Genomic DNA, 23,068 nt, shown 5'->3' with positions numbered 1-23,068 from the left:
GGTAGTGGTTTATTTTGAAAGAAATGCAAGTGGACTTCCTGCGGCGGCTAAACTCACCTTAACACTTCCTGTTTGTGCTCGGTGTCACCTCGTCTGTCGTCCGGGTGATCGGGGATGCTGCTACCGCTGCTGCAGAGATGGAGTTGAAGACCCAAAATACTGAACTGGCAGCTGGAGTTTGAGACAAAGGTGACGCCCAGCGGATCTTTGTAGGGTTCTCGTCTTCACAAAGAGAGGAGGAAGTTGAAAGATGAAGTTGTTGAAGCCGAGCTGGGTGAGCCACAACGGTAAGCTTGTGCAGGAATCTCTTGGACCAAGTTGGGCTTTTGTTGTCGGCGGGGGCTCCGCTGAGGTGATGGTGGCCGCCGTCGTCGACACTTGTGGACGCCTCGTCGGCCGCTCGGCGGTGACATCGGAGACGACTTGAATTCGACCGACAGACCGGGGCGGTCTGGTCTTTTTAACGTCCCCACTTCGGGTTTGGGGACGCAAGTCAGCCGGCTAGCACGTTAGCCGGTTAGCCTGAGCACTGTCACTTTGCAAAGTTAGCCGTTAGCAAGCTAACTGTCTTGGTTATGTTAGTGTTTGAAGGGGATGCTTTGCTTAGCATACATGGGCGAAGCCCCGAGTATAAGAAGAGAAAAACCATCAAAATTCATCAATAATTCATATGTGTTGCAACATTTCAACGTGTCAGTTAATAGTCACGTGAAATTTATTCAGAGGAGTCTGGCTAATATTGACCCCCCCCCCCCCACGCAGGCAAGCCCATCTTCTCTGTAGACATTCACCCAGATGGAACCAAATTTGCAACCGGTGGCCAAGGTACACACGCACAAATTCATACATCTACACACAAATATTGTATTCATGAATGGAACATCCTGGTGTCCATCAGGGGAGGATTCTGGGAAGGTGATGATCTGGAACATGGCGCCTGTCCTCCGAGAGGAAGATGAGAAGAACGAGAATATTCCCAAAATGCTTTGCCAGATGGACAATCATCTAGGTAGTATATATATATATATATATATATATATATATATATATTTAAATGTACTTTATCGTCATGGAACCAAAGTGTGTGTGTGTGTGTGTGTGCAGCGTGTGTAAACTGCGTGCGCTGGTCCAACAACGGGCTGTATCTGGCGTCGGGAGGAGACGACAAGCTGGTCATGGTGTGGAAAAGAGCGGCGTATGTACTTTGGAATACTTTATTGCACGGATAACTGCTTCAGCGCCTCATTTTGTGTGTATTTGTGTGTGTATGTGTGTGTGTGTGGTGCAGGTTCATCGGTCCCAGCACCGTGTTTGGGTCAAGCAGCAAACTGGCCAACGTGGAGCAGTGGAGATGTGTCACCATCTTGAGGAACCACACTGGAGGTAACTTCTCCACCCGGAGGAGGGACACGTTCATTTTGCACGAGATGTGCTGCACACGCTTTGTGTGTGTTTGTGTGTGTGTGTGTGCAGATGTGATGGACGTGGCGTGGTCTCCTCATGACGTGTGGTTGGCCTCCTGCAGCGTGGACAACACCATCGTCATCTGGAACGCTCGCAAATTCCCAGGTGAGAGAAGACAGAAGAACTTCCACAATGATGTACCTTAGCACTCAAAGTCATCAAACCTTACCTTTATGCATTCCCATAGGAAACTATAAATAGAAATAAGAGTGTATCCCGTAGGAAACTATAAATAGAAATAAGAGCGTATCCCATAGGAAACTATAAATAGAAATAAGAGCGTATCCCATAGGAAACTATAAATAGAAATAAGAGTGTATCCCATAGGAAACTATAAATAGAAATAAGAGTGTATCCCGTAGGAAACTATAAATAGAAATAAGAGCGTATCCCATAGGAAACTATAAATAGAAATAAGAGTGTATCCCATAGGAAACTATAAATAGAAATAAGAGTGTATCCCGTAGGAAACTATAAATAGAAATAAGAGTGTATCCCATAGGAAACTATAAATAGAAATAAGAGCGTATCCCATAGGAAACTATAAATAGAAATAAGAGTGTATCCCATAGGAAACTATAAATAGAAATAAGAGTGTATCCCATAGGAAACTATAAATAGAAATAAGAGCGTATCCCATAGGAAACTATAAATAGAAGTAAGAGCGTATCCCATAGGAAACTATAAATAGAAATAAGAGTGTATCCCATAGGAAACTATAAATAGAAATAAGAGTGTATCCCGCAGGAAACTATAAATAGAAATAAGAGTGTATCCCATAGGAAACTATAAATAGAAATAAGAGCGTATCCCATAGGAAACTATAAATAGAAATAAGAGCGTATCCCATAGGAAACTATAAATAGAAATAAGAGTGTATCCCATAGGAAACTATAAATAGAAATAAGAGTGTATCCCATAGGAAACTATAAATAGAAATAAGAGCGTATCCCATAGGAAACTATAAATAGAAATAAGAGTGTATCCCATAGGAAACTATAAATAGAAATAAGAGCGTATCCCGTAGGAAACTATAAATAGAAATAAGAGTGTATCCCATAGGAAACTATAAATAGAAATAAGAGTGTATCCCATAGGAAACTATAAATAGAAATAAGAGCGTATCCCATAGAAACGAGGGTGACAATGCGAGATGACCTTGCGTGCCTGTGAGGGCCCCCTCCTCACCCAAAGTTGCCCCCAATTGCACGGGGCGTGGCGGTTTGTCCCTCCAGAGATGGTGGTGTGTCTCCGGGGGCACACGGGCCTGGTCAAGGGCCTGACGTGGGACCCGGTGGGCAAGTACATCGCCTCGCAGGCCGACGACCACAGCCTGAAAGTGTGGCGGACGGTGGACTGGCAGATGGAGGCCAACATCACCAAGCCTTTCAACGAGTGCGGCGGCACCACCCACGTCCTGCGCCTGTCCTGGTCCCCCGACGGACAGTACCTGGTGTCGGCTCACGCCATGAACAACTCGGGACCCACGGCCCAGATCGTGGAGCGGGACGGCTGGAAGACCAACATGGACTTCGTGGGACACAGGAAAGCTGTCACGGTGGTGGTGAGCCGCCCCCGCCCCACGGGACCGAGCCTCCCTCCTTCTTCCATGTTCTCCTCGACATGCGTGTGTTTTTCTTCCCGTGTGTAGAAATTCAACCCCAAGATCTTCAAGAAGAAGCAGAAGAACGGCAGCGCTCCCAAGCCCGGTTGTCCCTACTGCTGCTGCGCCGTGGGCAGCAAAGACCGCTCGCTCTCCGTCTGGGTCAGTGCAGAACCAAACCGCTACTCAAACAGAGTGTGACGTCTTCACTGATGGTTAACATCCCCCCCCTCCCCACGACCCCCACCCCCTGTCCACCAGCTGACCTCTCTGAAACGCCCCCTGGTGGTCATCCACGACCTGTTTGACAAATCCATCATGGACATTTCCTGGTGAGTTTGGGCATGCTGTCTTCTTTAGCACTCTTTAGCCGTGTACCATTGCTTCCCAACTGGTGGGGCGGGACCCAGAAGTGGGCCGTGCATTGACTCCTGGTGGGTATGTGTATAGGTCATACACAACACATACATACACACACGGTCTTATTCATGTCTTATTATGTCATCCTTATTTGGAAATAGGCGCATAAGGGCGACTATAGGGGTGTTATTTCATGTCTAGAGGGCTCTAACAGTGTGACTGTATTTAGAATGTAGTAAACAGATTTTCTTTGTCCTCTTTTCTCTTATTATGTCTACTATATTTGGTAATAGCAGTGTAAAGGTGACTATAGGGGTGTTATTTCATATCTGGAGGGCTCTAATAATGTTAAAAGGTATTTTTAGAAGGTGGTAAATTGATTTTGCCATGTCTTGCTTTCTCTTATGTCGACTATATTTGGTAATAGGAGTGTAAAGGTGAATATAGGGGTGTTATTTCATATCTAGAGGGCTCTAATAATGTTAGTGTATTTATAATGTGGCTAACATGTTTTTTATGTCCTGTTTTCTCTTATTATGTCTACTATATTTGGCAATAGCAGTGTAAAGGTGACTGTAGGGGTGTTATTTCATATCTGGAGGGCTCTAATAATGTTAAAAGGTATTTTTAGAAGGTGGTAAATTGATTTTGCCATGTCTTGCTTTCTCTTATGTCGACTATATTTGGTAATAGGAGTGTAAAGGTGAATATAGGGGTGTTATTTCATATCTAGAGGGCTCTAATAATGTTAGTGTATTTAGAATGTGGCTAACATGTTTTTTATGTCCTGTTTTCTCTTATTATGTCTACTATATTTGGCAATAGCAGTGTAAAGGTGACTGTAGGGGTGCTATTTCATATCTGGAGGGCTCTAATAATGTTAAAAGGCATTTTTAGAAGGTGGTAAACTGACTTTGCCATGTCTTGCTTTCTCTTATGTCGACTATATTTGGAAATAGGAATGTAAAGGCGACTATAGGGGTGCTATTTCATATGTAGAGGGCTCTAATAATGTTCAAGTGTATTTAGAATGTGTCAAACATGTTTTCTATGCTCCAATTACCAAATGTTCCATATGTGTGTGTGTGTTAGGACGCTGACAGGTTTGGGCATGTTGGTGTGTTCTATGGACGGGACCGTGGCCTACCTGGACTTCTCCTTAGATGAACTGGGAGACCCGCTCAGCGAGGAGGAGAAGGTTTGTCGCACACACGACCAGCAGCCATCTTCAATCCAAAGTTGTTGAGCCTCAGGAGCCACCTCCCCTTCCAGAACACCATCCATCAGAACATCTACGGCAAGAGCCTGGCCATCACCAGCACGGAGGCGCAGCTCTCCACCACCATCATCGAGAACCCGGAGATGCTCAAGTACCAGCAGGAGAGGCAGAACTCGGCCCAGAACAACACCGTGCCGGCGGCCGCCGCCACAGAGTCCTCCGCCCCCAAACTCAACAGCATGATGAACGGAGAGTCTCTGGAGGACATCAGGAAGGTGAGGGGAACGGCGTGCTTGGCGCTGGGGTGCAGAAACAAGCCGGCAAACCCTGTTGCTCCCCTTGCAGAACCTCCTGAAGAAGCAGGTGGAGACCAGAACCCCCGATGGCAGAAGACGCATCACGCCGTTGTGCATCGCTCAGCTGGACACCGGGTGAGGACCATACACGAGCGCTTCATGTTCAGTGGAGGACACGCTGACCGCCTATTCTCCACAGGGACTTCTCGCCTGCGCTCTTCAACAGCGTTCCCATCCTGCCGTCCTCCTTGTCCAACCAGCTGCCCCCCCAGCTGAGCTCCGACTCCAGCCCGGCACAGGCTCCGCCCTCCTTGGGGCTCAGGCCCGGCCACGACCCCATGCTGGCCCTGCCGCCGCCTCCGCCCAACATGGCCGCCGCCAAGGGCCTGGAGGACAACAAGGACGCGTAAGCGCTCCCACGTCCGCTCCTTCCCCAACGCCGCCACCGTTGGTCTGGACTTGCCATGTGGTCTCTCCCGCAGCCTCAAGTCCAGCCTGCTGCTGACGTCCGCGTCCAAGATCGAGCCCATGAAAGCGTTGGACTCCAGGTTCACCGAGAGGTCAAAGGCCACGCCGGGCGTCACGTCCGCCATCGCCTCCACCACGGGCCTCACGCCCCTCGACAGGTGCGTGCGCCCGCCAAAGTCGCCTTTCTGCGAAACATCTCGCTGACCTGCCCCCCCCCCCCAACCCCCCCACTCGGCCAGGCCTAAAGACGTGGCGTCCGTCCTGAAAGACGTGAAATCCAAGGAAGACACCAGCAGCGACAGCGAGGACAAGATGGCCGCCATCAACAAGAACTTGTGCAAAAGGAAACCCGAGCTGCTGCTGATGGACGCCGCCGAGGTGGTGGAGAAGAGGAAGAAGGGGCGGCCCAGGAAAGACAAGATGGCCCCGCCCATGGCCCAGCCCTTCACGCAGGTGCCCGGACGGCAGGGAAGATGATGATGATGTTGTGTTGCCTAGCAACGGCGCTGAGTGTGTTCTGCCCCATCAGATTACGCCAACCCCCGAGCGGGAGTCCCTCAGGGTGGTGGCGCCGTCCCCAGCGCCGCCGCCGGCCGTCCTCAGGCTGCCGACGCCGAGCATCCAGACGTCCTTCAGCCTGCAGGTGGCGCCTTCTTAGACACACCCCCCCACCCACACACACGCCCACCCGCCGTGCACGCCGCCCGTGCTGATTGCGCTGCCCGCAGGTGAGCATGGAGCCGCCGGTGTCGCTGGAGGTGGAGAACGAGGTGACGGCGGTGGCGGGTTCCAGGCTGAGCCAGCTGCGCTGCTCCCGAGACGGACGCGAGTGGAGCACGCTGCTGCCCAGCTCCGTGGTCGCCGCGGCAGGAAGCAGGTAGCGCTTTCAGAGCTGGGAAGGGTCTGGGGATGTCACATGACTCGATGGCTCCTCCCTCCCTCAGTGACGTCCTCGCCGTCGCCTGCGAGAACAGGATGCTGTCCGTCTTCTCCTCCTGCGGCCGCCGCCTCCTTCCGTCCATCCAGCTGGCGGCGCCCGTGTCGGCCCTCAACTGCGCCGCCCACTTCGTCATGGCGCTGACGGCCGGGGCGACGCTGTCCGTGTGGGACGTCCACAAGCAGAAGGCGCTGGTCAGGAACGAGTCGCTCATGACCATTTTGTCAGGTGGGACCTCTTCCTGCTTCCTGTTTCCTGCTGGAAAGTCCGCCATCACGTCATAGCATTCGTGTGTGTGTGTGGGGGGGGCGTGCAGGTTCTGAGGCGACCGTGTCCCAGTCCCTGCTGACTCAGCAGGGCGTCCCCGTCATCGGTCTGTCCAACGGGAAGTCCTTCTGCTTCAGCTCGTCTCTGGAGACGTGGTGAGACCCAAAACGCTCCGTGTTGCCAATGGAGCACGGCCCCAACCACTCTTTGGGCCCCCAGGACCCTCATAGCGGATCGAGGAGACTGCCTGGTCCAGTGTGCCGACTTCAGGAGCTGCCTTCCCACCCAGGACACCGCAGGCTCCTCGGGGCCCCTGGCCACCATGCAGGGACGCAACCTCAAGTACGGGACGTCTTCTTCTTCCCTCCCGCAGCGTCCTGTTGTAAACGTGACCGGCTAACCCCCCCACCCACTCCACAGCGCCGGTCGCATGGCGTCCCGCCTCTCCGCCACCCCGCACCACCTGCAGCAGGGCATGACCCTGGCCTTCCTGGAGAACCAGCTGGCCTCGGCGCTCACCTTGCAGTCGGCGCAGGAGTACCGCTACTGGCTGCTCATCTACGCCCGCTTCCTCGTCAACGAAGGTAGCAGACGCCCGACGCCACCCGTCGTCCACCTGTCGTCCACCCGTCGTCCACGCATGCGCAACGCCGTTTGTCCTCTCTTCTCTCATGCAGGCTCAGAGTTCAGACTGCGAGAACTTTGCAAGGAGCTGCTGGGTCCTGTTCACCGGTCAGCAGGGACCGCATGGGAGACCACCACCCTGGTACCACACACACACACACACACACACTTCCCTTCACGCCAGCCCTTAATATACGTCTTCCCCGTGTGGTGCGTTCAGGGCCTACGTAAGCGGGAGCTGTTGCAGGAGGTGTTGCCAGTCATCGGGGGGAACCTGCGATTCCAGAGACTGTTCACCGAGTACCAGGACCAGCTGGAGCTGCTGCGGAGCAAATAGCCCCCCGGCCCCCAACAACGGCCTCGTCTATGCACCCGCCCCCCATCATCCTCGCCATCATCTCAGCAATACGCTCCGACCAAAGCCACGCCTTCCCATGCTCCGAAGGAGTCACTCTTCTAAGCTCCTTCAAAGTAAAGCTGTCAACACGCGGAGGGAAAAACCACGACCTTCAAGCGACCTCCACCCGGGAGAAGCCTTTTTTATTCTTCTTCTTATTTTTCTTCCACATCATTGAAATCATGTGATGAACTTGAGCGCCATCATGCTTTTACTGTGAAGGTGGAAGGAACGCAACGCTCTCCTGTTTTAGAGGAGTTGAGTCAGTCGCCATCTTGTGTGCAAAGAATCCACTCGGACCCCCCCCCCCATGCCCCCTTCCCCGCCCCTCGTGTAAATAAGATGAAATCAACACAATGCACCGTGACGAGCCTCCTTTGCTTTTTCTTTGTCTTTGTGTGTGCGTGTGTGTGTGTTTCTCTCTTGGCCCGTGAGTCGTTTTTTCATGTGTGTACATTTTTGGTTTTCTATTCGAAAGAAGCAGAGAGAAAATATTACTTTGGCTGATGAAGAAGAAAATATTAAACATTTGGTTTTTTGCTATTTTCTAGTGTTTGACTTCCTGTCCACGACGATGTACTTCCTGTGACCACGACGCCATCTTCACTGAAGCAGTAAGTGTTAGTGATACTGATGACACTTTGTGTGCATTAGGAGACCCGCTGTGATCTTCAGAGGGACTAACAGCGCCCCCGGCGGTGGACGAGGTGAACTGCAGACAGCTAATGCTCAGTCCTTTATTGGAGATGTCACCATTGGTAAGAATGACAGCTACTGTCTATGCCACATTCAAATAGACACGTCATCTTCCTCTGCCCTGGGGGGTCACAGGTTGGCGCTGGAGCCGATCCAGTGTCGTATGAGCTGGTGGGCGATGGTCTGTTTGGGAGGGAGGACGAGGCCCCCGCCGGACCCTCTGAGCAGCGCCTCCGTCACCTGCCGTCACACATGCGTCAGCACCGGGACAGCTCCACGTGTCTAAAGCAGGTACTAGCGGGGTCAAAGTTCATGTCGCCTTGGTGTCCCACATGTCGGTGGGACTCATGGCAGAACTTCAACCTCATCACCCATGATCTATTAGCCAACATTTCTACTTGCTGAAGCTTCAACTCCCTCGTGTGGCGGAAAGGCGCACTGCAAGCCCGTATTACCTTTGCTAGCGTCAAGCCCAACTCAAGCTAAACGTATTTTTTAACAGTCAAGAAATAAAAAAGTTGTCATGTTTGGGAAAAATTAGGTTGCAGAAATGAAAATAAAATGCACTTTTATGAGAATGAACAATATTAAAGCAATATTTTGTGGAAATTTTAGTAGCATAGAGTTTCATATATTACTTTTAATGTGGTAATATGAGAAACAAAAAATGGGAATAAAGTCCAAATCTTACAATAAATAGTGAATAAAATTCATTAAAAAAAGTTGAAATATTTGGAAAATTAAAAGAAAAATAACAGCAATTTTAAAAAAAATTAATCTTACAGGAAAATATTTTTTCAAATTTGCATTCTAATCAAAGAAATTGCAATTTTATAAGAATGAGGTCATAATATTAGGAGGAAAAATATTATTTTAGTAGAATAGGCTTGAAATATTCAATAAAGAAATCTGTGCATACCAACTGCAAGCTTACTAACATGTTTGTTAGCGGTGCTTTTTGAACGCAGTCAAAATATGAATAGAAAAAAAAACAATTATTACAGCCCTCTAGAAAAATATTTAAATATTTTAGTAGCATGACAATGAAATATAAATGAAAAAAAATGTTATGAGAAACAAAACAGAGTAAACTTGGGGATAAAGTTATAGTATTGCCACAATAAAAGGTGAGATATTATCAACAAAATAATTTGGAGGGGAAAAAAGGAGCAGAAATGACAAAAAAACAATAAATCATACGAAGAAAAAGTCCAAATATTATGATAAAAATATATTCTAATGGTTGAAAAATTAATTATGACTATAAACTTGCAATATTTTGTGGGAAAATAAAGTATTTTAAAGTAGAAATATTCAAGAAAAAATGTAAAATGAGAAACCTTAAACAATGGAATATTGCCAGAATAAATTCCGGGGGGGGGGGGCAATGATAAAGAAAAAGAGTGAAGTTTTGGGTTGGGGCAGACGTACCTGTTGCCGCGGGAACCATCGTGCATCCTCAATCTCCTGGTGGTCCACCCTGACGTCTGTCGTCACGGCGACGGCCAGGCAGCCAATCATGAGCTGTGAGGGCATGGGCCACGGTTGGCACGACACGTAGCGGACCGCCCCCGCCCTCACGCCGCTTTCCTCCTCCACTTCCCGCCTCACCGCCGCCTCCAGCGTCTCACCTGCCAAGACGCCAGGGTGGGGGCGTTTCATCTGTCACCTGCGTGTGCGTGTGCGTGTGCGTGTGCGTGCACGTGTGGCGTCTTACCGGGCTCAACAAATCCGGCCAGGCAGGAGAACATTCCCTTGGGAAAGACGTTCTTCCGGCCCAGCAGACACTGGTTTCCGTCCGGATGGACGACCAGCATGATGACCACCGGGTCTGAAACACACTGACGGTCAATCGTGTTGCATGTTGGGGGGGGACTGTGAAGCGGGGCGGGGCCGGGTACCAACGCGGGGGTAGCAGGTGTTGTGAACCCCCTGCAGGCTCTTGCAGGCGGAGTTCCGGCAGCTCCTCTTGTGGCCGCCCTCCTCGGCCCGGGTGGCGCTCCCACAGGTGGGACAGAAGGCGTAGCGGGCGTGCCACGCCAGCAGCGACCGGGCGGGCGCCAGCACGCCTGGAAAGGAGGAGGTTGCATCATCTGCACGTGCCGAGACAGAGTCCGGCGGAGACTTCCTCACCGGCGTCTTCCTCGCTGAGCGTCAGCAGGTCTCTGCGGGGCAACTTTGGGAAGGAGCACTTCCTTCCGGAGCAGCGTTGAAGGAGCGCGGCGGCGTCCTCGTCTGTACCGATGGCGAACCAGGCGGGCGCTTCGGCTTTGCTTCGGTCCACCCCCAGGAAGACCACCAGGGCGTCCTCCCTCTGGAGAAGATCTTTGACGGCGTCGTAGTTGAGGCGACACAGCTAAGGGTGAGAACATGAAAACGTGAAGCCGCCCTTTAAAATAAATGCTACAGGTTCCTGACCTCCACGGCGCCGTCTTCCCGGGGGGCGCCGACCATGGGACTGAGACCAGAGAAGAGGAGGAAGACCGAGTCGGGGTGCGTCTTCTTGGCCTCCAGCCAGGCGGCGTCGGTCCTCTTGGCGCTGAGGCGGTCCAGCGTCTCACGGCTGAAGTAGTTCTCATGCGGGCCGGGGTGGTCCTGGGGCCCGCCCAGCAGGACCGACATGTGCTTGTGCCCCCAGAAGCGAGCGACGTCGTAGGCGGTCTGTGAAGAGCTGTTCACCGCCCACCTGTCGCAGCTTGGGACACGACAAGGAGAAGCGGCGATGACCAGATGGACGCTCGGGAGGAGGAAAGGCGTAATGGCGTCCTACCCGTGTGACAGCAGCACCTCCGCCGCCTGCTGATGGCCGTTGCGGGCGGCCAGCATCAGCGCCGTCCAGCCGCTCCGCCCCGCCCGGTTGAGGAGCGAGGGGACGTGAGACAGCAGCGAGGACACCTGAGCGGCGTCTCCTCTGGACGCCGCGTCCAGGAACTTCTCCACCATCTCCTCCTCGGCGCTCAGCTGCCAGCTCGTCATTCTGGAGGGAGGACACGACATTAGGTACACATTCATGCAATTATACATTCAAATCAAAATGGTATAGGAAAAGTCATGTACTTAGTTGCATAAAGTTGAAATATTGCAGAAAAATATATTTTTAAAGTTGTAATATGAACTACTAAGGTATTTTTCTTCTTCAAAAACTGCATTGGGGAAAAACAAAGTGAAGATATTACGGCCTCAGTGAATTGAGACCCCTCCTCCCGCTCTAATTGGTCCGCACAGCTGTCAATCAATGCTGACGTTTCGTTTCACAGGTACCGTCAACAAAACGAACTTTTACTTGACTAACTTGTCCCACAACCTTGTCAGTGCCTTCTGGGGCAGATAATTTTCAAACTCGCAAACATTTTAGCAGTAGTTTTAAAGCCCCTAAAGGCTATTTAGACGTTCTCAAATAGGCTAAGCTGGCTAGCTAGCTTACTAGCCGCACCCTTTAAGACAAAGTGTCGCAAAGCAGAACTCTGACGTCATCAACGTGGCTGCATCATCTTTACAGTGTCACCTTGAGCCGGACCGAGCTGAGCCGTGTCGGTTTAAAGTCGGTAAAGAAGGTTTAAAAAAAAAAACAAAAAAACTTCAAGCTTCGAGTCAGTACGAGGGGCGTATCACACTCCTGTACACAAGTATAACCTTAGCGCTGGATTGTCCGAGGACCGTTGAACGCATCGTTCCTCACTGCATTTAGTTGAATATTAACAATGGATGTGTTTGAATCCCGGTCTGCATCCTAAAAGTACGCAACAACAACAAAAAATCCTAAAAGTACGCATTCCAACCAACCTTGGTGGCCCCGTCGTATCCCAACATTCTTTGCGCGCTTCCGTTCAGCCCTTTAAAAAAGTCAACATTACTGTGCAAAGCTAGCATAATAAAGCACAAGTGTTTAATAAGTAAGTAAATGGTAAGTATTTATTTATTTAAATAAGTTGAGTTTGAATGTAAAGTCATACATTTTTCTACCACATGGAAAGATTTGACTTCTGATATTACAGTATTCACTATTTGTGTTTTATTGTGTTAACTTTTATGAATGTAAAACTGCTGATCAGTGTTGTAGAAATGGAGGAAGTAGCCAAAAAAGTACTAACTAAATAAAGGAGCTGTGAGTATTACTACTGTTTCATATATCAGGTTTAGCTGTGAGCTCTCTCCTGTAAAACCTCATTAAAACAAGTCATCATTTTGTTCCTTTACTGTCGCCACTGAAGGCACATATTCTGTCATGACGTCAGGGTAAACATAAGACCACGTGACACAACCAGGAAGTGTGGAGCCTCCGAACGTCTGGCCTTCGTAGACCGGTAGGCAACTGGCTTGGTTGGATGCAGACTCGGGTTCAAACACAGCCAAAGTGTTTTTTAAAATCACAAACATCAAGCTTAAAAAAACCTAAATTCATATTGTATTTGTTTTAAGAAACAAAACAGCCTCGACTGCAACACATAGTGAACTTAATGTTTTTATTAAAATCACGTTACCAAATTAGCTAGCTAGCTAGCTAGCTAACGATCCGTTTTAATGCAGTATCAGGGGGGAAAAAAATAAAATTTCATCTCTGGAATCATATGGACACAACTCACACAGACGAGTAAGATTAGTGACCATTAGGAATTAAATATTTTCAAGGGAGAGGGAAAAAAATTGCATTTTGTTGTCGTTTTGTAACAGAAACTTCCACGCTAACTAGCCACCTAGCTAGCTCACAACGTCACAGCTTGTTAGTGTACACGCATGGAGGTTACCTTACTTTATTGTACACTTTATTCATACAGTCCATGGTGTGTGTGTGTGTGTGTGTGTGTTAGGAGTAGAAGGTGAGGACGCTCTGGTGGTTTCCTCGGACCAACAGCAGAGGTGGAAGATCCTTGGACAGCGTTTCAAGCCAGCACATGTAGAGGGCGCTAGACACCGCCCCCTTCCTCGCCAGGGGCATTGTCCTGTCCAGCAATCAAGATACTTCATTAGGGGATGACGTCACACGGCAGAGAGGTATGTGGGACCTTCACCGCTAGGTGGAGCTGCTACTCTACCATGCCTAGCTAGTCCCATTTAGAGACAAAAAGCATACATTTGACAAGAAAAAAATATAAATATGAGAAAAATCTATTTTTTAAAAAGTAAAAATTTTACGAGAATAAACCTGAGAGAAATTAATATTTTGAGGAAAAATGTAATTTTAGTAGCAGAAAGTTGAACTAATTCATTTTTTATACAATTAAAAATATTAAGCTATATATTAAATATCATTTGTTATTAAATATAAAATATATTGTATATAATATAATAAGTATATAGTATATTAAATATATAAATATTATTATTAAATATTTAAAAAATATTAGTTAATATTTATAAAAATGTAAATAATAAAGAAACCAAAAATGAAGCTGTAGTTCTGGAAAACCTCCACGAACATCAACATGGTATTGGGGGACCGCCACCACTAGGTGGAGCCGCTCCCACATCCAGCCACTGCTAGCAAAGATGAAACTCACATGACGATGAGCTTGGCGTTGCTGGAATGTTCCTTTAGCAGCTCGTTCAGTCGGATCTGACGGTTGGTCTGAAAGTGACAAGATCCGTTAGCATCTCGGTGCGAGCCCCGGAGCCGGGCGAAAACGAGGAGGAGGCGGACCTTGGCCTTGTAGAGCTCCAGCTCATTGTCGGTGATCCTCCACGGCTGCTGAGCCTTCAGCCGCTCGGCCTCGTCCTGATCCATGTCGTCCTCCTTCAGTCGGTACGGCTCCATCAGCTCCTTGAACGTTAGCTTACTGGCGACACACACGATACACCATATCAGCGTGACGTCTGAAGGAGCGTTCAACAAACGGCTGAGAGCTTCTACTTGTGCTTTTTGGGCTTGGTGTTGATGTCTCCCAGCACGTTGATGTCCGAGAAATCGATGCGGAATCTGCTGAGCAGCGTTGCCATCCTGTACACACGCACAAAACGAGAGCGTAAGCTAGCGGCTAACATTTCTGTTTCCTGTGCCAGTTACGTAGATCCATCCGTCCATACATCTCCCACCACTTATCCGTGGTTGGGTCGCGGGGGCAGCAGCCTAAGTAGGGAAGCACAGACTTCCCGGTCCTCCCGGTGGATCTCGAGGTGTTTGCAGGCTCGTGGAGAGACATAGTCCTGAGGCCTCCTACCGGTCGGATGTGCCCTGAACACCTCCCCGGTGGGGAGTCCTGGAGGCATCTGTGACAAAGGGCGGCCCTGATGGACTCCGACCCTGACTGGAACTAGGTCCAACATAACGGCCTGAATTAGGAGGTCTGGTACCCCCCCCACAGTCGAATGCCTTCAGTGAGTCCACAAAACACATGTAGACCGGTTGGGTAAAGCCCCATGGGCCCTCAAGGACGGACCCAAGCAAGAGTGTAGAGTTGGTCCACAGTTCCACAACTAAGAGGAAACTCTTAAATCCTAGATTCAACTATCCGGTGGACAATCCTCTTCGGAACCCCTGGATAGACCTTACCCACAAGGCTGAGAACTGTGATCCCATAATAGCTGGAACACACCCCTTCTTAAAAAGGGGGACCGGACTCCCACCCCAGTGGACCCCACACCAGCGGTCACCACGGCGACGTGCGACTCACATGCGGCGGTCGTGGTCGATTCGGTTTATCTTCCCACCGATGAAGACCCGGATCCTGCAGTCAGCCCACTTGCTCCGGTTGGTCAGCAGATACGGAACCAGCAGCGTCAAACCTGCGGACCCGAAACACACGCTTCTCAGTCAATGATTCTTTCGTTTTTTTCCCGATTACGGCGTCGCCACAGCAGATCTTTTTGATCCAAGATGAAAAGAAGGAGACCTCCATCGTCAAAGAGCCACCACACGTCGATGGTTCCTTTGCCTTGTTTCTTCTTGAACTGCTGACTGGACTCCAGCAGGCGCTGATCGCTCAGACTCATGGCTGGTTTGCTGTCTGCACGTACACGTTACACGTAACACGTTACTACGTATAGAAAATACTACTAAGACTACGAAGTACCTCTGATGATGAGCGGGCTGCTCTGGGCGCTGGTGGTTTTAGAAGGACAAGAGTCCGAGTCCGAGTCTTTGGCCAGACTGACTGTAACCACCGTGTTCTTACCGCCGACTGGCGGTTTCTCCTGCGACGACAGGATCTCGTCTGCAAGGATGGCAAAGTCCGTCCGTCAACGTGATGGAAAGTAGGTGTGGCCGTGACAACGACGGACACCCGCCCACCTTGTCCTTGGATGTGAGAGACGTCCAGTCCCTCCCGAAGACGCAGGATCACCATTCCGAACTGAAGGTCAAAGGCGTCGCTGCGGAACAACAGCAAGAGTTCAACAGCAGAACCTCCAAGAAGCCACGCCCATCAGGCGGCCATCACGGCCAATGGCGGTCCTACTGGAGGGTGTTGATGTACGTCTCCACGTCGTTCATGTCTCCGTCCATCCAGTTGTTCTTGAAGCCCAGGACCAGCGTGTTGGGCCTGAGGCGTCCCAGACCCACCGACTGAGGAGAACACAGCAGCGTTGACACACGGCACTCCAACCTGAGGTGATGTGCATGCGGGCCACCTGAAGCAGGAACTGCACGCCATGTCTCAGCGAATCAGAGAAGACGGGAGCGTAGAAAGCTTTGATGCGCTTTTTGTTGAGCCAGCGCTGACAGCGGGCGTTCTCCTGGGATGCCTCCTTCACGTTGGGGCGCCGCCGCACCTGACACACGCACACACATGGGGGGGGGGGGGGTCCGTGGCCCAAACCAAGCCAGAGAATTCTAAGAGCCTACTCACGATCCTGACGTGTCCGCAGACCATCAGGCCCACGTTCTTGGTGAAGGAATGGACCAGCTGGAGCAGAGCGGGACGACAATTTGGGTACCCGGTCAGAACCAAACACTGGGGCCTAAAAACACAAGGACACACGTATGGCAGGAGACACTCTGACATCGGCTACTCATGCCTGCAGGACTCTACAATGGGTGATGGAACACCCTGGACAGAATATCACAATATGTGACAGGAAGCACCAAAAGATCGACTACTCGGGTCTGGATGTCTCTATGATAAGCCAAGAGACTCTGACATGGGCTAATGATGCCTGTCTGGATTTATAATGAGCCAAGAAGCACTCTGAGATCCACTATTGATGTCTCAAGTCATTACTAGTCAACCCGGAGTTGACTAGTAATGCCTGAAATCCCTATAATGTACCAGGAGACCATCTGAAATCCACTACTGATGTCTGCCAGAAACTCTCAACTACTCTGGGTTGACTAGTAATGTCTGAAATCCACTACTGATGTCTGCTTGGATTGAAAATAAGCTAAGAGACACTCTGGGATCAGCTTATTATGTCTGACGGAAACTCTGAAGAACCAGGAGACACTCTGAGATCTGAGATGTACGTGTTGGCGACGAGGATGAAGGCCTCACCTGAAGTTCTTGACATGGTCCTCCACCCCAGTCAGGTTGAGACACTGGGTCAGAGCCTGGTTGTAGATCAGAGCCTGAGTGGACGAGCCCCAGTTGACGTCTACACACACAAACGTATGAAGCGGTGACGTGGTAGCCGTGGGTTCCGAGCAGACGTTGGGGTCTCACCAGGCTTCTTGTAGCTGACGTAGATGTAGAGGGCCAGCACGATGAGCAGCGTGACCAGCGCCGCCCACCAGTTGATGACGAACATCACCACGCAGCACAAGATGGCTCCCGCCAGCGACACCCACATGTTGTAGTATTTGAAGCTTGGGCGCCACCCTGCGGGGACGGCGTTACGCGGCGTTATCAATGTTAATAATTCATTAAAAATGCTAACATCAATGCTAATGCTCACATAATGCTAGTATCAGTGCTAATAAAAATGCGAAAAATAATGCTAACGCTAACAATAATGACGCCAAAAAGTATGCTAATATTGAGGCTAATGATAATGCTAAAATTAATGTTAATATCAATGCTGATAATGATACAAAATAATGCTAACGATAACAATGCTAAAATATTCATAATATTGCAAATCATAATGATGCTATATCAATGTTAATATTTCGTTAAAATGCTAACATCAATGCTAATGTTCACATAATGCTAGTATCAGTGCTAATAAAAGTGCTAAAAATAATGCTAACGCTAACAATAATGATGCCAAAAAGTATGCTAATATTGAGGCTAATGATAATGCTAAAATTCATGTTAATGATACAAAATAATGCTAATGATAACAATGCTAAAGTATTATTGCAAATCATAATAATGCTATATCAGTCGTGACGCCACGCGTTATGCGGCGTCACGCGGCGTCTGCACAAGGCGCCCAGGAAGTGGTCTCACCTGGAGAGTTGGCCAAGGAGGCGTGGAAGACGGAGAAGTTGATGAGGGCGTAGGACGCCAGGAAGAAGTTGGAGATGATGGGAGCGATGATGTTCAGTTCGGCTGAGAAGGAAGGAAGGAAGATGTGAACATCACGCAGGCGGAGATGGAAGTCGATGGAAGTCGATGGAAGTCGATGGAAGTCGATGGAAGTCGATGGACGGTACCGATGAGGATGAAGGCCAGTCCGATGCAGAAGGTCAGCACGTAGCCACGCAGGGGCTCGTTGTTCTTGCCGTAACCTTTGGCGAAGACGCCGAGACCCGGGTAGATGTTGTCCTTACACAAAGCCTGAAGATGACGTCACGTTATCATTGATCAGTGGTTATCCCATAATTATCTTTACTTCTTCTTTGGCACCTGGAAGACTTTGGGAGCGCTGACCAGCGAGGCCAGAGCTGACGACAGCGTGGCCGAGAAGATCCCTGCCGTGATGAGAGGACCAAAGGCCGACACCAAACTCATCACCTGTGAAGAACCACACCTTGTTACCTCCACCACGGACACAAAGGCAAGATCTTAGCGCTTTGCTTTGGAATGCCTGGAATGCAACCCCAAGGAAAAAGGAGCCCCCGGGATGACGGGAGAAGGCGCTCCGTGCTTTACCTGGAAGTCGTTCATCAGGCCGTACTGGCATCCTCCCTCCTTGCAGATGGCGAAGTCGTAGCCCAGCGTGCAGGCGGCATCGCTGCAGTTGACCGTGTCGCTCAGCGTGTCGTTGAGGTCGCCCGTGGCGTCCCTGACGATGCAAGACCCTGAAAGACGGAAGGACGGTGCCAGTGGGCGTCATGTGTCCAGGATGCGTGATGATGTCCCTGTGGGCCAACCTGCAGAGATGGCCACGCCCACATAGGTGATGCCTGTGATGACGATGGCGAGCAGCGTCCCCTTGGGGATGGCCGACTGGGGGTCCTTGAGGATGGACACCACACAAAGGTTCAAAGTGGTGGTCTTTCCTGAGAAGAGGTTTGGGACCCACCGTCAGGTCTCCCGAGATGTTGGCTCCCGCCAGGATGCCCGTGGCCGCTGGGAAGAAGATGGCGAACACGGAGAAGAAGGTCTCGTCTTCTCTGAAGTCCGGACCCAGGTTCTCCACAAAGATGGCCGCTGTGGTGAATACGGTAAATAAAAGAAGGAGACACGGCAACAACATGAAGACGTTTGCGAACAGACTTTGATATCCAAAGAACCCTTTGGGCTTCTTGTCTTCCGTGGCCATGAAGCTTCCGATGAAGTAATTCCCGATGGCTCCCAGCAGGATGACCAGCAGCACCATCTGAGCCTTGGCCTCCCACTCCATCCCGGCCACTGAGATTCCCAGCAGCAGGATGACGGTCAGCGTTCCCACGATGCGGATGTCGTTCAGCTCGTCCGTCATCAGCGCGTCCACGTCCTGCCAGGAGAAACGGGTCAGGACAGGATGCGGACTTGGCGGACCGCCTCCCAGCCAGCGTTTCTCACGTTGAGCATCTCCACCACCGTCTCGGCGAAGCCCACCACGTACATGGCCACGGCCACCGCGTTGGCGAAGGCGAAGATGAGGCCGATGGAGCCGCCGAACTCTGGACCCAAGCTCCTGGAGATCAGGTAGTACGCTCCTCCTGGAAGTTTCACAATGCTAATGGTGATGACCGCTAGGCGCCATGCTAACACAACTAGCTATGTGGGTTGGGACGCGCTTCCTGCTGCTTCTTTACTTCCAAAATAAAAGCCCGAGTAGCCGTTGGCTCACCTCCTCGCACAAAGCCGTTGGTGGCGATGGCGGAGGTGGACAGACCCGTGATGGTGGTGACCAGCGTGGCCATCAGGATGATGCAGATGGTCAGTCCTGGTACACACAGACAACCATAATGGACCGTGGAACGTACCATGATGCATCTCATTTATATTCACTCATTCACTCATTCGTTACTCCGTCTTCACGATTTGGTTGCATTCATTTGGTCGCGTTCACTCATTCATTCGTTATATTGGTTCATTTTTCATGATCATACATTCATTCATTCATTCATTCATTCACCTACAATCCTTTATATACATACATTCATTCATGCGTTCATGTCTGTTCATTCATTCATCCATCCATCATTCATTTGTGCACTTTATTCATGTGTGTCCATCCATTCAGTCATTTTCATTCATACATTCATGTTCATTCATTCATCTCATTTTTCCATGCATTTTCATTCATGCATTCATGTTTATTCATTCATTCATTTATCCATGTACTTTCATTTATTCATGTTTATTAATCCATTCATTCATCCATTTTCATTCATTTGTTCATGAAGTAATTCATGTCCATTAAGTCATTTCTATTCATTAATTCATTCATCCATGTTCATTAATTCATGTTTATTCATTTGTTCTAATTCATTCATGTAAATAATTAATCAATTCAATTAATTTATTCATCAATGTTCATTCATTCATCCATATTCATTTATTTGTGCGCATTCATTCATTCATCTTCATTTTGTTCATTCATCCAGTGAGGTTAAGGTCATGGCCATTTAGTCATTTCGATTCATTCATTCGTTCATTCACTTTCATTTCTTCATTCATTCAATCATTTTAATGGATTATTTTAGAATTTTTAATTCATTCATTCTTAAATGTTCATTCATTCACTTTCATTTGTTCATTCAGTCAGTCATGTTCATTCAATCGTTTACTAATGTTAATTAAATCATTCATGTTTATTCATTTTTGTTCATTCATTCATTCGTTTTTGTCATTCATTCACTTTCATTTTTTCTTTCAACCAACCATGTTCATTCATTCAATTAATCAATTTTAATTCATTTATCCACATTCATCCACATTCATTCATTCATTCAGCATATTAATTAATGCATTCATGTGTTCATTTTAATTCAATCATTAGTCCATGGTTGTCCAGTCCTCCATTCATGTCCAATCATTTACATTCATTCATTCATTCATCCACATTCATTCATTCATTCATTCACTATCATTCATTCATTCATTCAGCATATTAATTAATGCATTCATGTGTTCATTTTAATTCAATCATTAGTCCATGGTTGTCCAGTCCTCCATTCATGTCCAATCATTTACATTCATTCATTCATTCATTCATTCACTCACTATCATTCATTCATTCATTCAGAATGTTAATTAATGCATTCACGTGTAGATTTTAATTCAATCATTAGTCCATGGTTGTCCAGTGGTCCATCCATCCATTCATGTCCAATCATTTACATTCATTCATCCATCCATGTAGGTTAATGAGTTCCACCATGTTTATTGGGGTCCATTCATCCATTCACGCGTGGGTGCCCATAGCTCGTACCGATGCCAGCCTGTCCAACGATCCAGGACATCCTGATGAAGAGCATCACGCCCCAGATGTTCAGCATGCATCTCACCTGCAACACACCACACCTGCTCAGCCAATCACAGAGCTCCTGGAGACCCCGTGGCTCCACCCGTTGTTGAAGAGCACCAACAAAAGGTGAGCGTTCATCCCTTCACTTCCACATTCTTTCTATTCACTTTGTTAACAGGAAGTGCGGCGTGGGGCCGACATCGGCCTCGACCGCTTGGGGTGCTAACACATGCTAAGTGTTGCCACTCACCAGGACGCCTTTCACCCAACCGAACTTGACCGTTCCTCCTTTGGCCTCCTTCGCCGCCCTCGCCGCCGCCTCCTCGGCCGCCGATGACTCCTCTCCGTTGGCCATCCCGTCCTCCAGGGGGTCCTGGAGAGTCCCCGGGGCGCAAGAACGTGAGTGGACGACATGTTTAAAGCTTCGCTAGCGCGTTAGTGGCTGAACGTCATCATTGTCCAGCCACAGACAGTCACACGACCGGGGGGGGGGGTGATGACACAAAGCTTGGTGTGTCCCCCCGGGTCATGCCCCCAGTGATGTCATGCATCCCACACATGAAGGTAGGAGTGGAGGGAATGTTGTCTTCACTCGTTCACTGACTGACTTGTTTATATCCTCACGCTACGCAGGACTAGTAATACACTCGTTAAGTTAATCACCCCACGGGGGTTATTATCATTATCTTACACCCCAATCCTAACCCTATGGTACCCTAGCCCACCCCTAAACATGTATACATATATTGCCTACTACAGCGTGTGGTGGGTGGCTTTACTTTGTCCAGCTCGTCGTGAAGTTCTGCCAGAGAAGGTCTGTTCATCTTCTCGGCAAGCGGCGCCTCGGTCTGCCGGTAAAAGTCGATGTTGGGCACGGCGTCGATGGTGTTGTGTCCAAAGGTCCTCATGTAGTACGTGTTGGAGTGCGTGTCCGACATCTGGGTCTGGCCCGTCCCGGTGGAGTGCAAGCTCACCGAGTCGCTCCGCACGGAGTCCGGCTCGTGGCTCACGTCCGGCGGGAGCCCGATGTCGGCCGCGCTGTCCAGCGCCCCCGGGTCCGTGAAGCCCACCCTGAAGCGTCCTTTGGACTCCTCGGATGTTCTGGATCCATCCGTGCAGGTCTGAGGGCCCTCGTTGACCACGTCCACGTGGAAGCGGCTCTCTGATGGAGCGCCGGTGCCGGACTTCTGCCCTGACATGTCAGGAGGAGGCAACGACACGCTACCAAGAACTGAGGTCCAACACCAGGTCCAGGTCCAGGTCTCTGAAGATGGATTTGGAACAATCCCCCGATAAGTCCAATAAGTGTGTTTACACGCGGTCCTCTGCTGTCAGTGACTGTGGCAGAACAGAACCGGGTCCACTTGTCTCCTTCAAGTGGCTTATTGTCCCCCCCCCCGCCCCCCCCGGCCCCCACTCCACATGCGCTGCCCCCTCCACCCCACTCCCTCACTGGCGACATCCCAGCGTGTCGGGAGAGGAGGAGAGGACGAATGCGTCTTTTTGACACGTGTCCAAGTCCGTTTGAGGCTGTCATGGGTCAGACCAGAACCAAGGAAACCAAACCATGTTGGAGATCCACCACGACCAAAGCAGCAGGTCATGTGACCACGTGGCAACAATCATTTGAAGTGCATGCGTGTGCGGGCATGTGACGGCCACAACAAAGACAATTGTCCCCCCGGCGCCTGCACGTTAGCATTAGCATGAGAACAACGGTTGCTTTCTCCGTCCAGAACCAGACCCACCAGCACGCCACTCACACACCCGTTGAGCTTCAGGGAGTCGTACCATCTGGACCGCAACCACAATGGATCAGGACCTCGTGGTGGTCTCGGTCCAAATGCCGGTCTTCCAGAACAATGCTATTATTTCACCGTAGTCACACCAAGGCTCACTTTGCTGACTGAACCTGAAGGCATCGTGCAGTACCTGGACAGGTGTGAGGAGATAGGAGCAGGACTTACTGCTGCTGACTGCCTGCCGCCATCTTTGTTGAGGGAGTGAAGCAGCCTAGCGACAG

General features: G+C 49.7%; 3 protein-coding genes and 1 long non-coding RNA gene across 7 annotated transcripts; 2 read left to right on the top strand and 2 right to left on the bottom strand.

The window, feature by feature from the left end:
• Positions 1-70: 70 nt before the first annotated feature.
• hira (histone cell cycle regulator a) lies at positions 71-8,162 on the top strand. The gene is made up of 23 exons (XM_058069518.2): positions 71-287; positions 763-825; positions 899-1,009; positions 1,105-1,195; positions 1,289-1,383; positions 1,474-1,569; positions 2,700-3,028; positions 3,116-3,229; positions 3,329-3,399; positions 4,520-4,625; positions 4,700-4,921; positions 4,992-5,077; positions 5,142-5,348; positions 5,425-5,568; positions 5,650-5,863; positions 5,940-6,053; positions 6,139-6,287; positions 6,355-6,575; positions 6,664-6,769; positions 6,834-6,956; positions 7,035-7,198; positions 7,292-7,380; positions 7,459-8,162. The coding sequence occupies exons 1-23, from the start codon at positions 251-253 to the stop codon at positions 7,573-7,575; spliced, it is 3,069 nt and encodes a 1,022-aa protein (XP_057925501.2). The 5' UTR covers positions 71-250; the 3' UTR covers positions 7,576-8,162.
• Positions 8,124-12,168, bottom strand: nudt12 (nudix (nucleoside diphosphate linked moiety X)-type motif 12). Of its 4 annotated transcripts, XM_078789409.1 has the most exons (9): positions 11,965-12,033; positions 11,837-11,886; positions 11,102-11,308; positions 10,750-11,026; positions 10,465-10,687; positions 10,233-10,400; positions 10,049-10,162; positions 9,763-9,962; positions 8,124-8,571 (listed from the first exon to the last, which is right to left on the bottom strand). In XM_078789409.1, exons 1-9 carry the CDS (start codon positions 11,998-12,000, stop codon positions 8,461-8,463), a joined length of 1,386 nt encoding a protein of 461 aa, XP_078645535.1. In that variant the 5' UTR covers positions 12,001-12,033; the 3' UTR covers positions 8,124-8,460. The 4 variants fall into 4 exon arrangements, with proteins under 4 accessions (XP_078645535.1, XP_057925511.2, XP_078645534.1 ...); XM_058069528.2 differs by having other exon boundaries at positions 11,765-12,099; XM_078789408.1 differs by lacking the exons at positions 11,837-11,886; positions 11,965-12,033 and adding an exon at positions 11,389-11,409.
• Positions 11,375-21,152, top strand: LOC144898243 (uncharacterized). Its single transcript, XR_013627136.1, has 4 exons — positions 11,375-12,235; positions 12,543-12,635; positions 13,140-13,323; positions 20,941-21,152. It is a non-coding gene; the product is annotated as an uncharacterized LOC144898243 (long non-coding RNA).
• Positions 12,714-22,402, bottom strand: slc12a2l (solute carrier family 12 member 2-like). Its single transcript, XM_058069517.2, has 25 exons — positions 21,825-22,402; positions 21,296-21,418; positions 21,010-21,085; positions 19,423-19,518; positions 19,152-19,291; positions 18,864-19,083; positions 18,670-18,797; positions 18,518-18,602; positions 18,297-18,445; positions 18,051-18,158; positions 17,858-17,981; positions 17,652-17,753; positions 16,923-17,078; positions 16,755-16,854; positions 16,113-16,224; positions 15,895-16,035; positions 15,723-15,829; positions 15,557-15,636; positions 15,339-15,479; positions 15,159-15,272; positions 14,940-15,051; positions 14,180-14,266; positions 13,970-14,105; positions 13,830-13,897; positions 12,714-13,271 (listed from the first exon to the last, which is right to left on the bottom strand). The coding sequence occupies exons 1-25, from the start codon at positions 22,242-22,244 to the stop codon at positions 13,136-13,138; spliced, it is 3,261 nt and encodes a 1,086-aa protein (XP_057925500.2). The 5' UTR covers positions 22,245-22,402; the 3' UTR covers positions 12,714-13,135.
• Between the last annotated feature and the right edge of the window lie 666 nt (positions 22,403-23,068).

This window comes from Doryrhamphus excisus, linkage group LG3, assembly GCF_037039965.1.
Source record: "Doryrhamphus excisus strain RoL-2023G ecotype Guam linkage group LG3, RoL_Dexc_Guam_v1.1, whole genome shotgun sequence".
Classification (NCBI taxonomy): domain Eukaryota; kingdom Metazoa; phylum Chordata; class Actinopteri; order Syngnathiformes; family Syngnathidae; genus Doryrhamphus; species Doryrhamphus excisus.
The sequence above is the reverse complement of the archived record's forward strand: the minus strand, read 5'-3'. Positions and strand labels throughout refer to the sequence as shown.

Bases quoted from the DNA above. Each gene is read 5' to 3' on its own strand.
- nudt12 (XM_078789409.1), bottom strand. From the start codon at position 12,000: ATGCGTTCAACGGTCCTCGGACAATCCAGCGCTAAG. The intron at 10,401-10,464 runs GTGAGGAAGTCT...CCTCCTTTCCAG, and splicing joins GCTCAGCGAGGAAGACGCCG to GCGTGCTGGCGCCCGCCCGG. The intron at 9,963-10,048 runs GTAAGACGCCAC...GCGTCTTGGCAG, and splicing joins GGCCGGATTTGTTGAGCCCG to GTGAGACGCTGGAGGCGGCG.
- slc12a2l (XM_058069517.2), bottom strand. From the start codon at position 22,244: ATGTCAGGGCAGAAGTCCGGCACCGGCGCTCCATCAGAGAGCCGCTTC. The intron at 16,225-16,754 runs GTGAGGCCTTCA...TTGTGTTTTTAG, and splicing joins GACCATGTCAAGAACTTCAG to GCCCCAGTGTTTGGTTCTGA. The intron at 14,106-14,179 runs GTAGAAGCTCTC...GTGTGTCGCCAG, and splicing joins ACCAAGCCCAAAAAGCACAA to TAAGCTAACGTTCAAGGAGC.
- hira (XM_058069518.2), top strand. From the start codon at position 251: ATGAAGTTGTTGAAGCCGAGCTGGGTGAGCCACAACG. The intron at 3,400-4,519 runs GTGAGTTTGGGC...TGTGTGTGTTAG, and splicing joins TCCATCATGGACATTTCCTG to GACGCTGACAGGTTTGGGCA. The intron at 6,957-7,034 runs GTACGGGACGTC...CCCACTCCACAG, and splicing joins ATGCAGGGACGCAACCTCAA to CGCCGGTCGCATGGCGTCCC.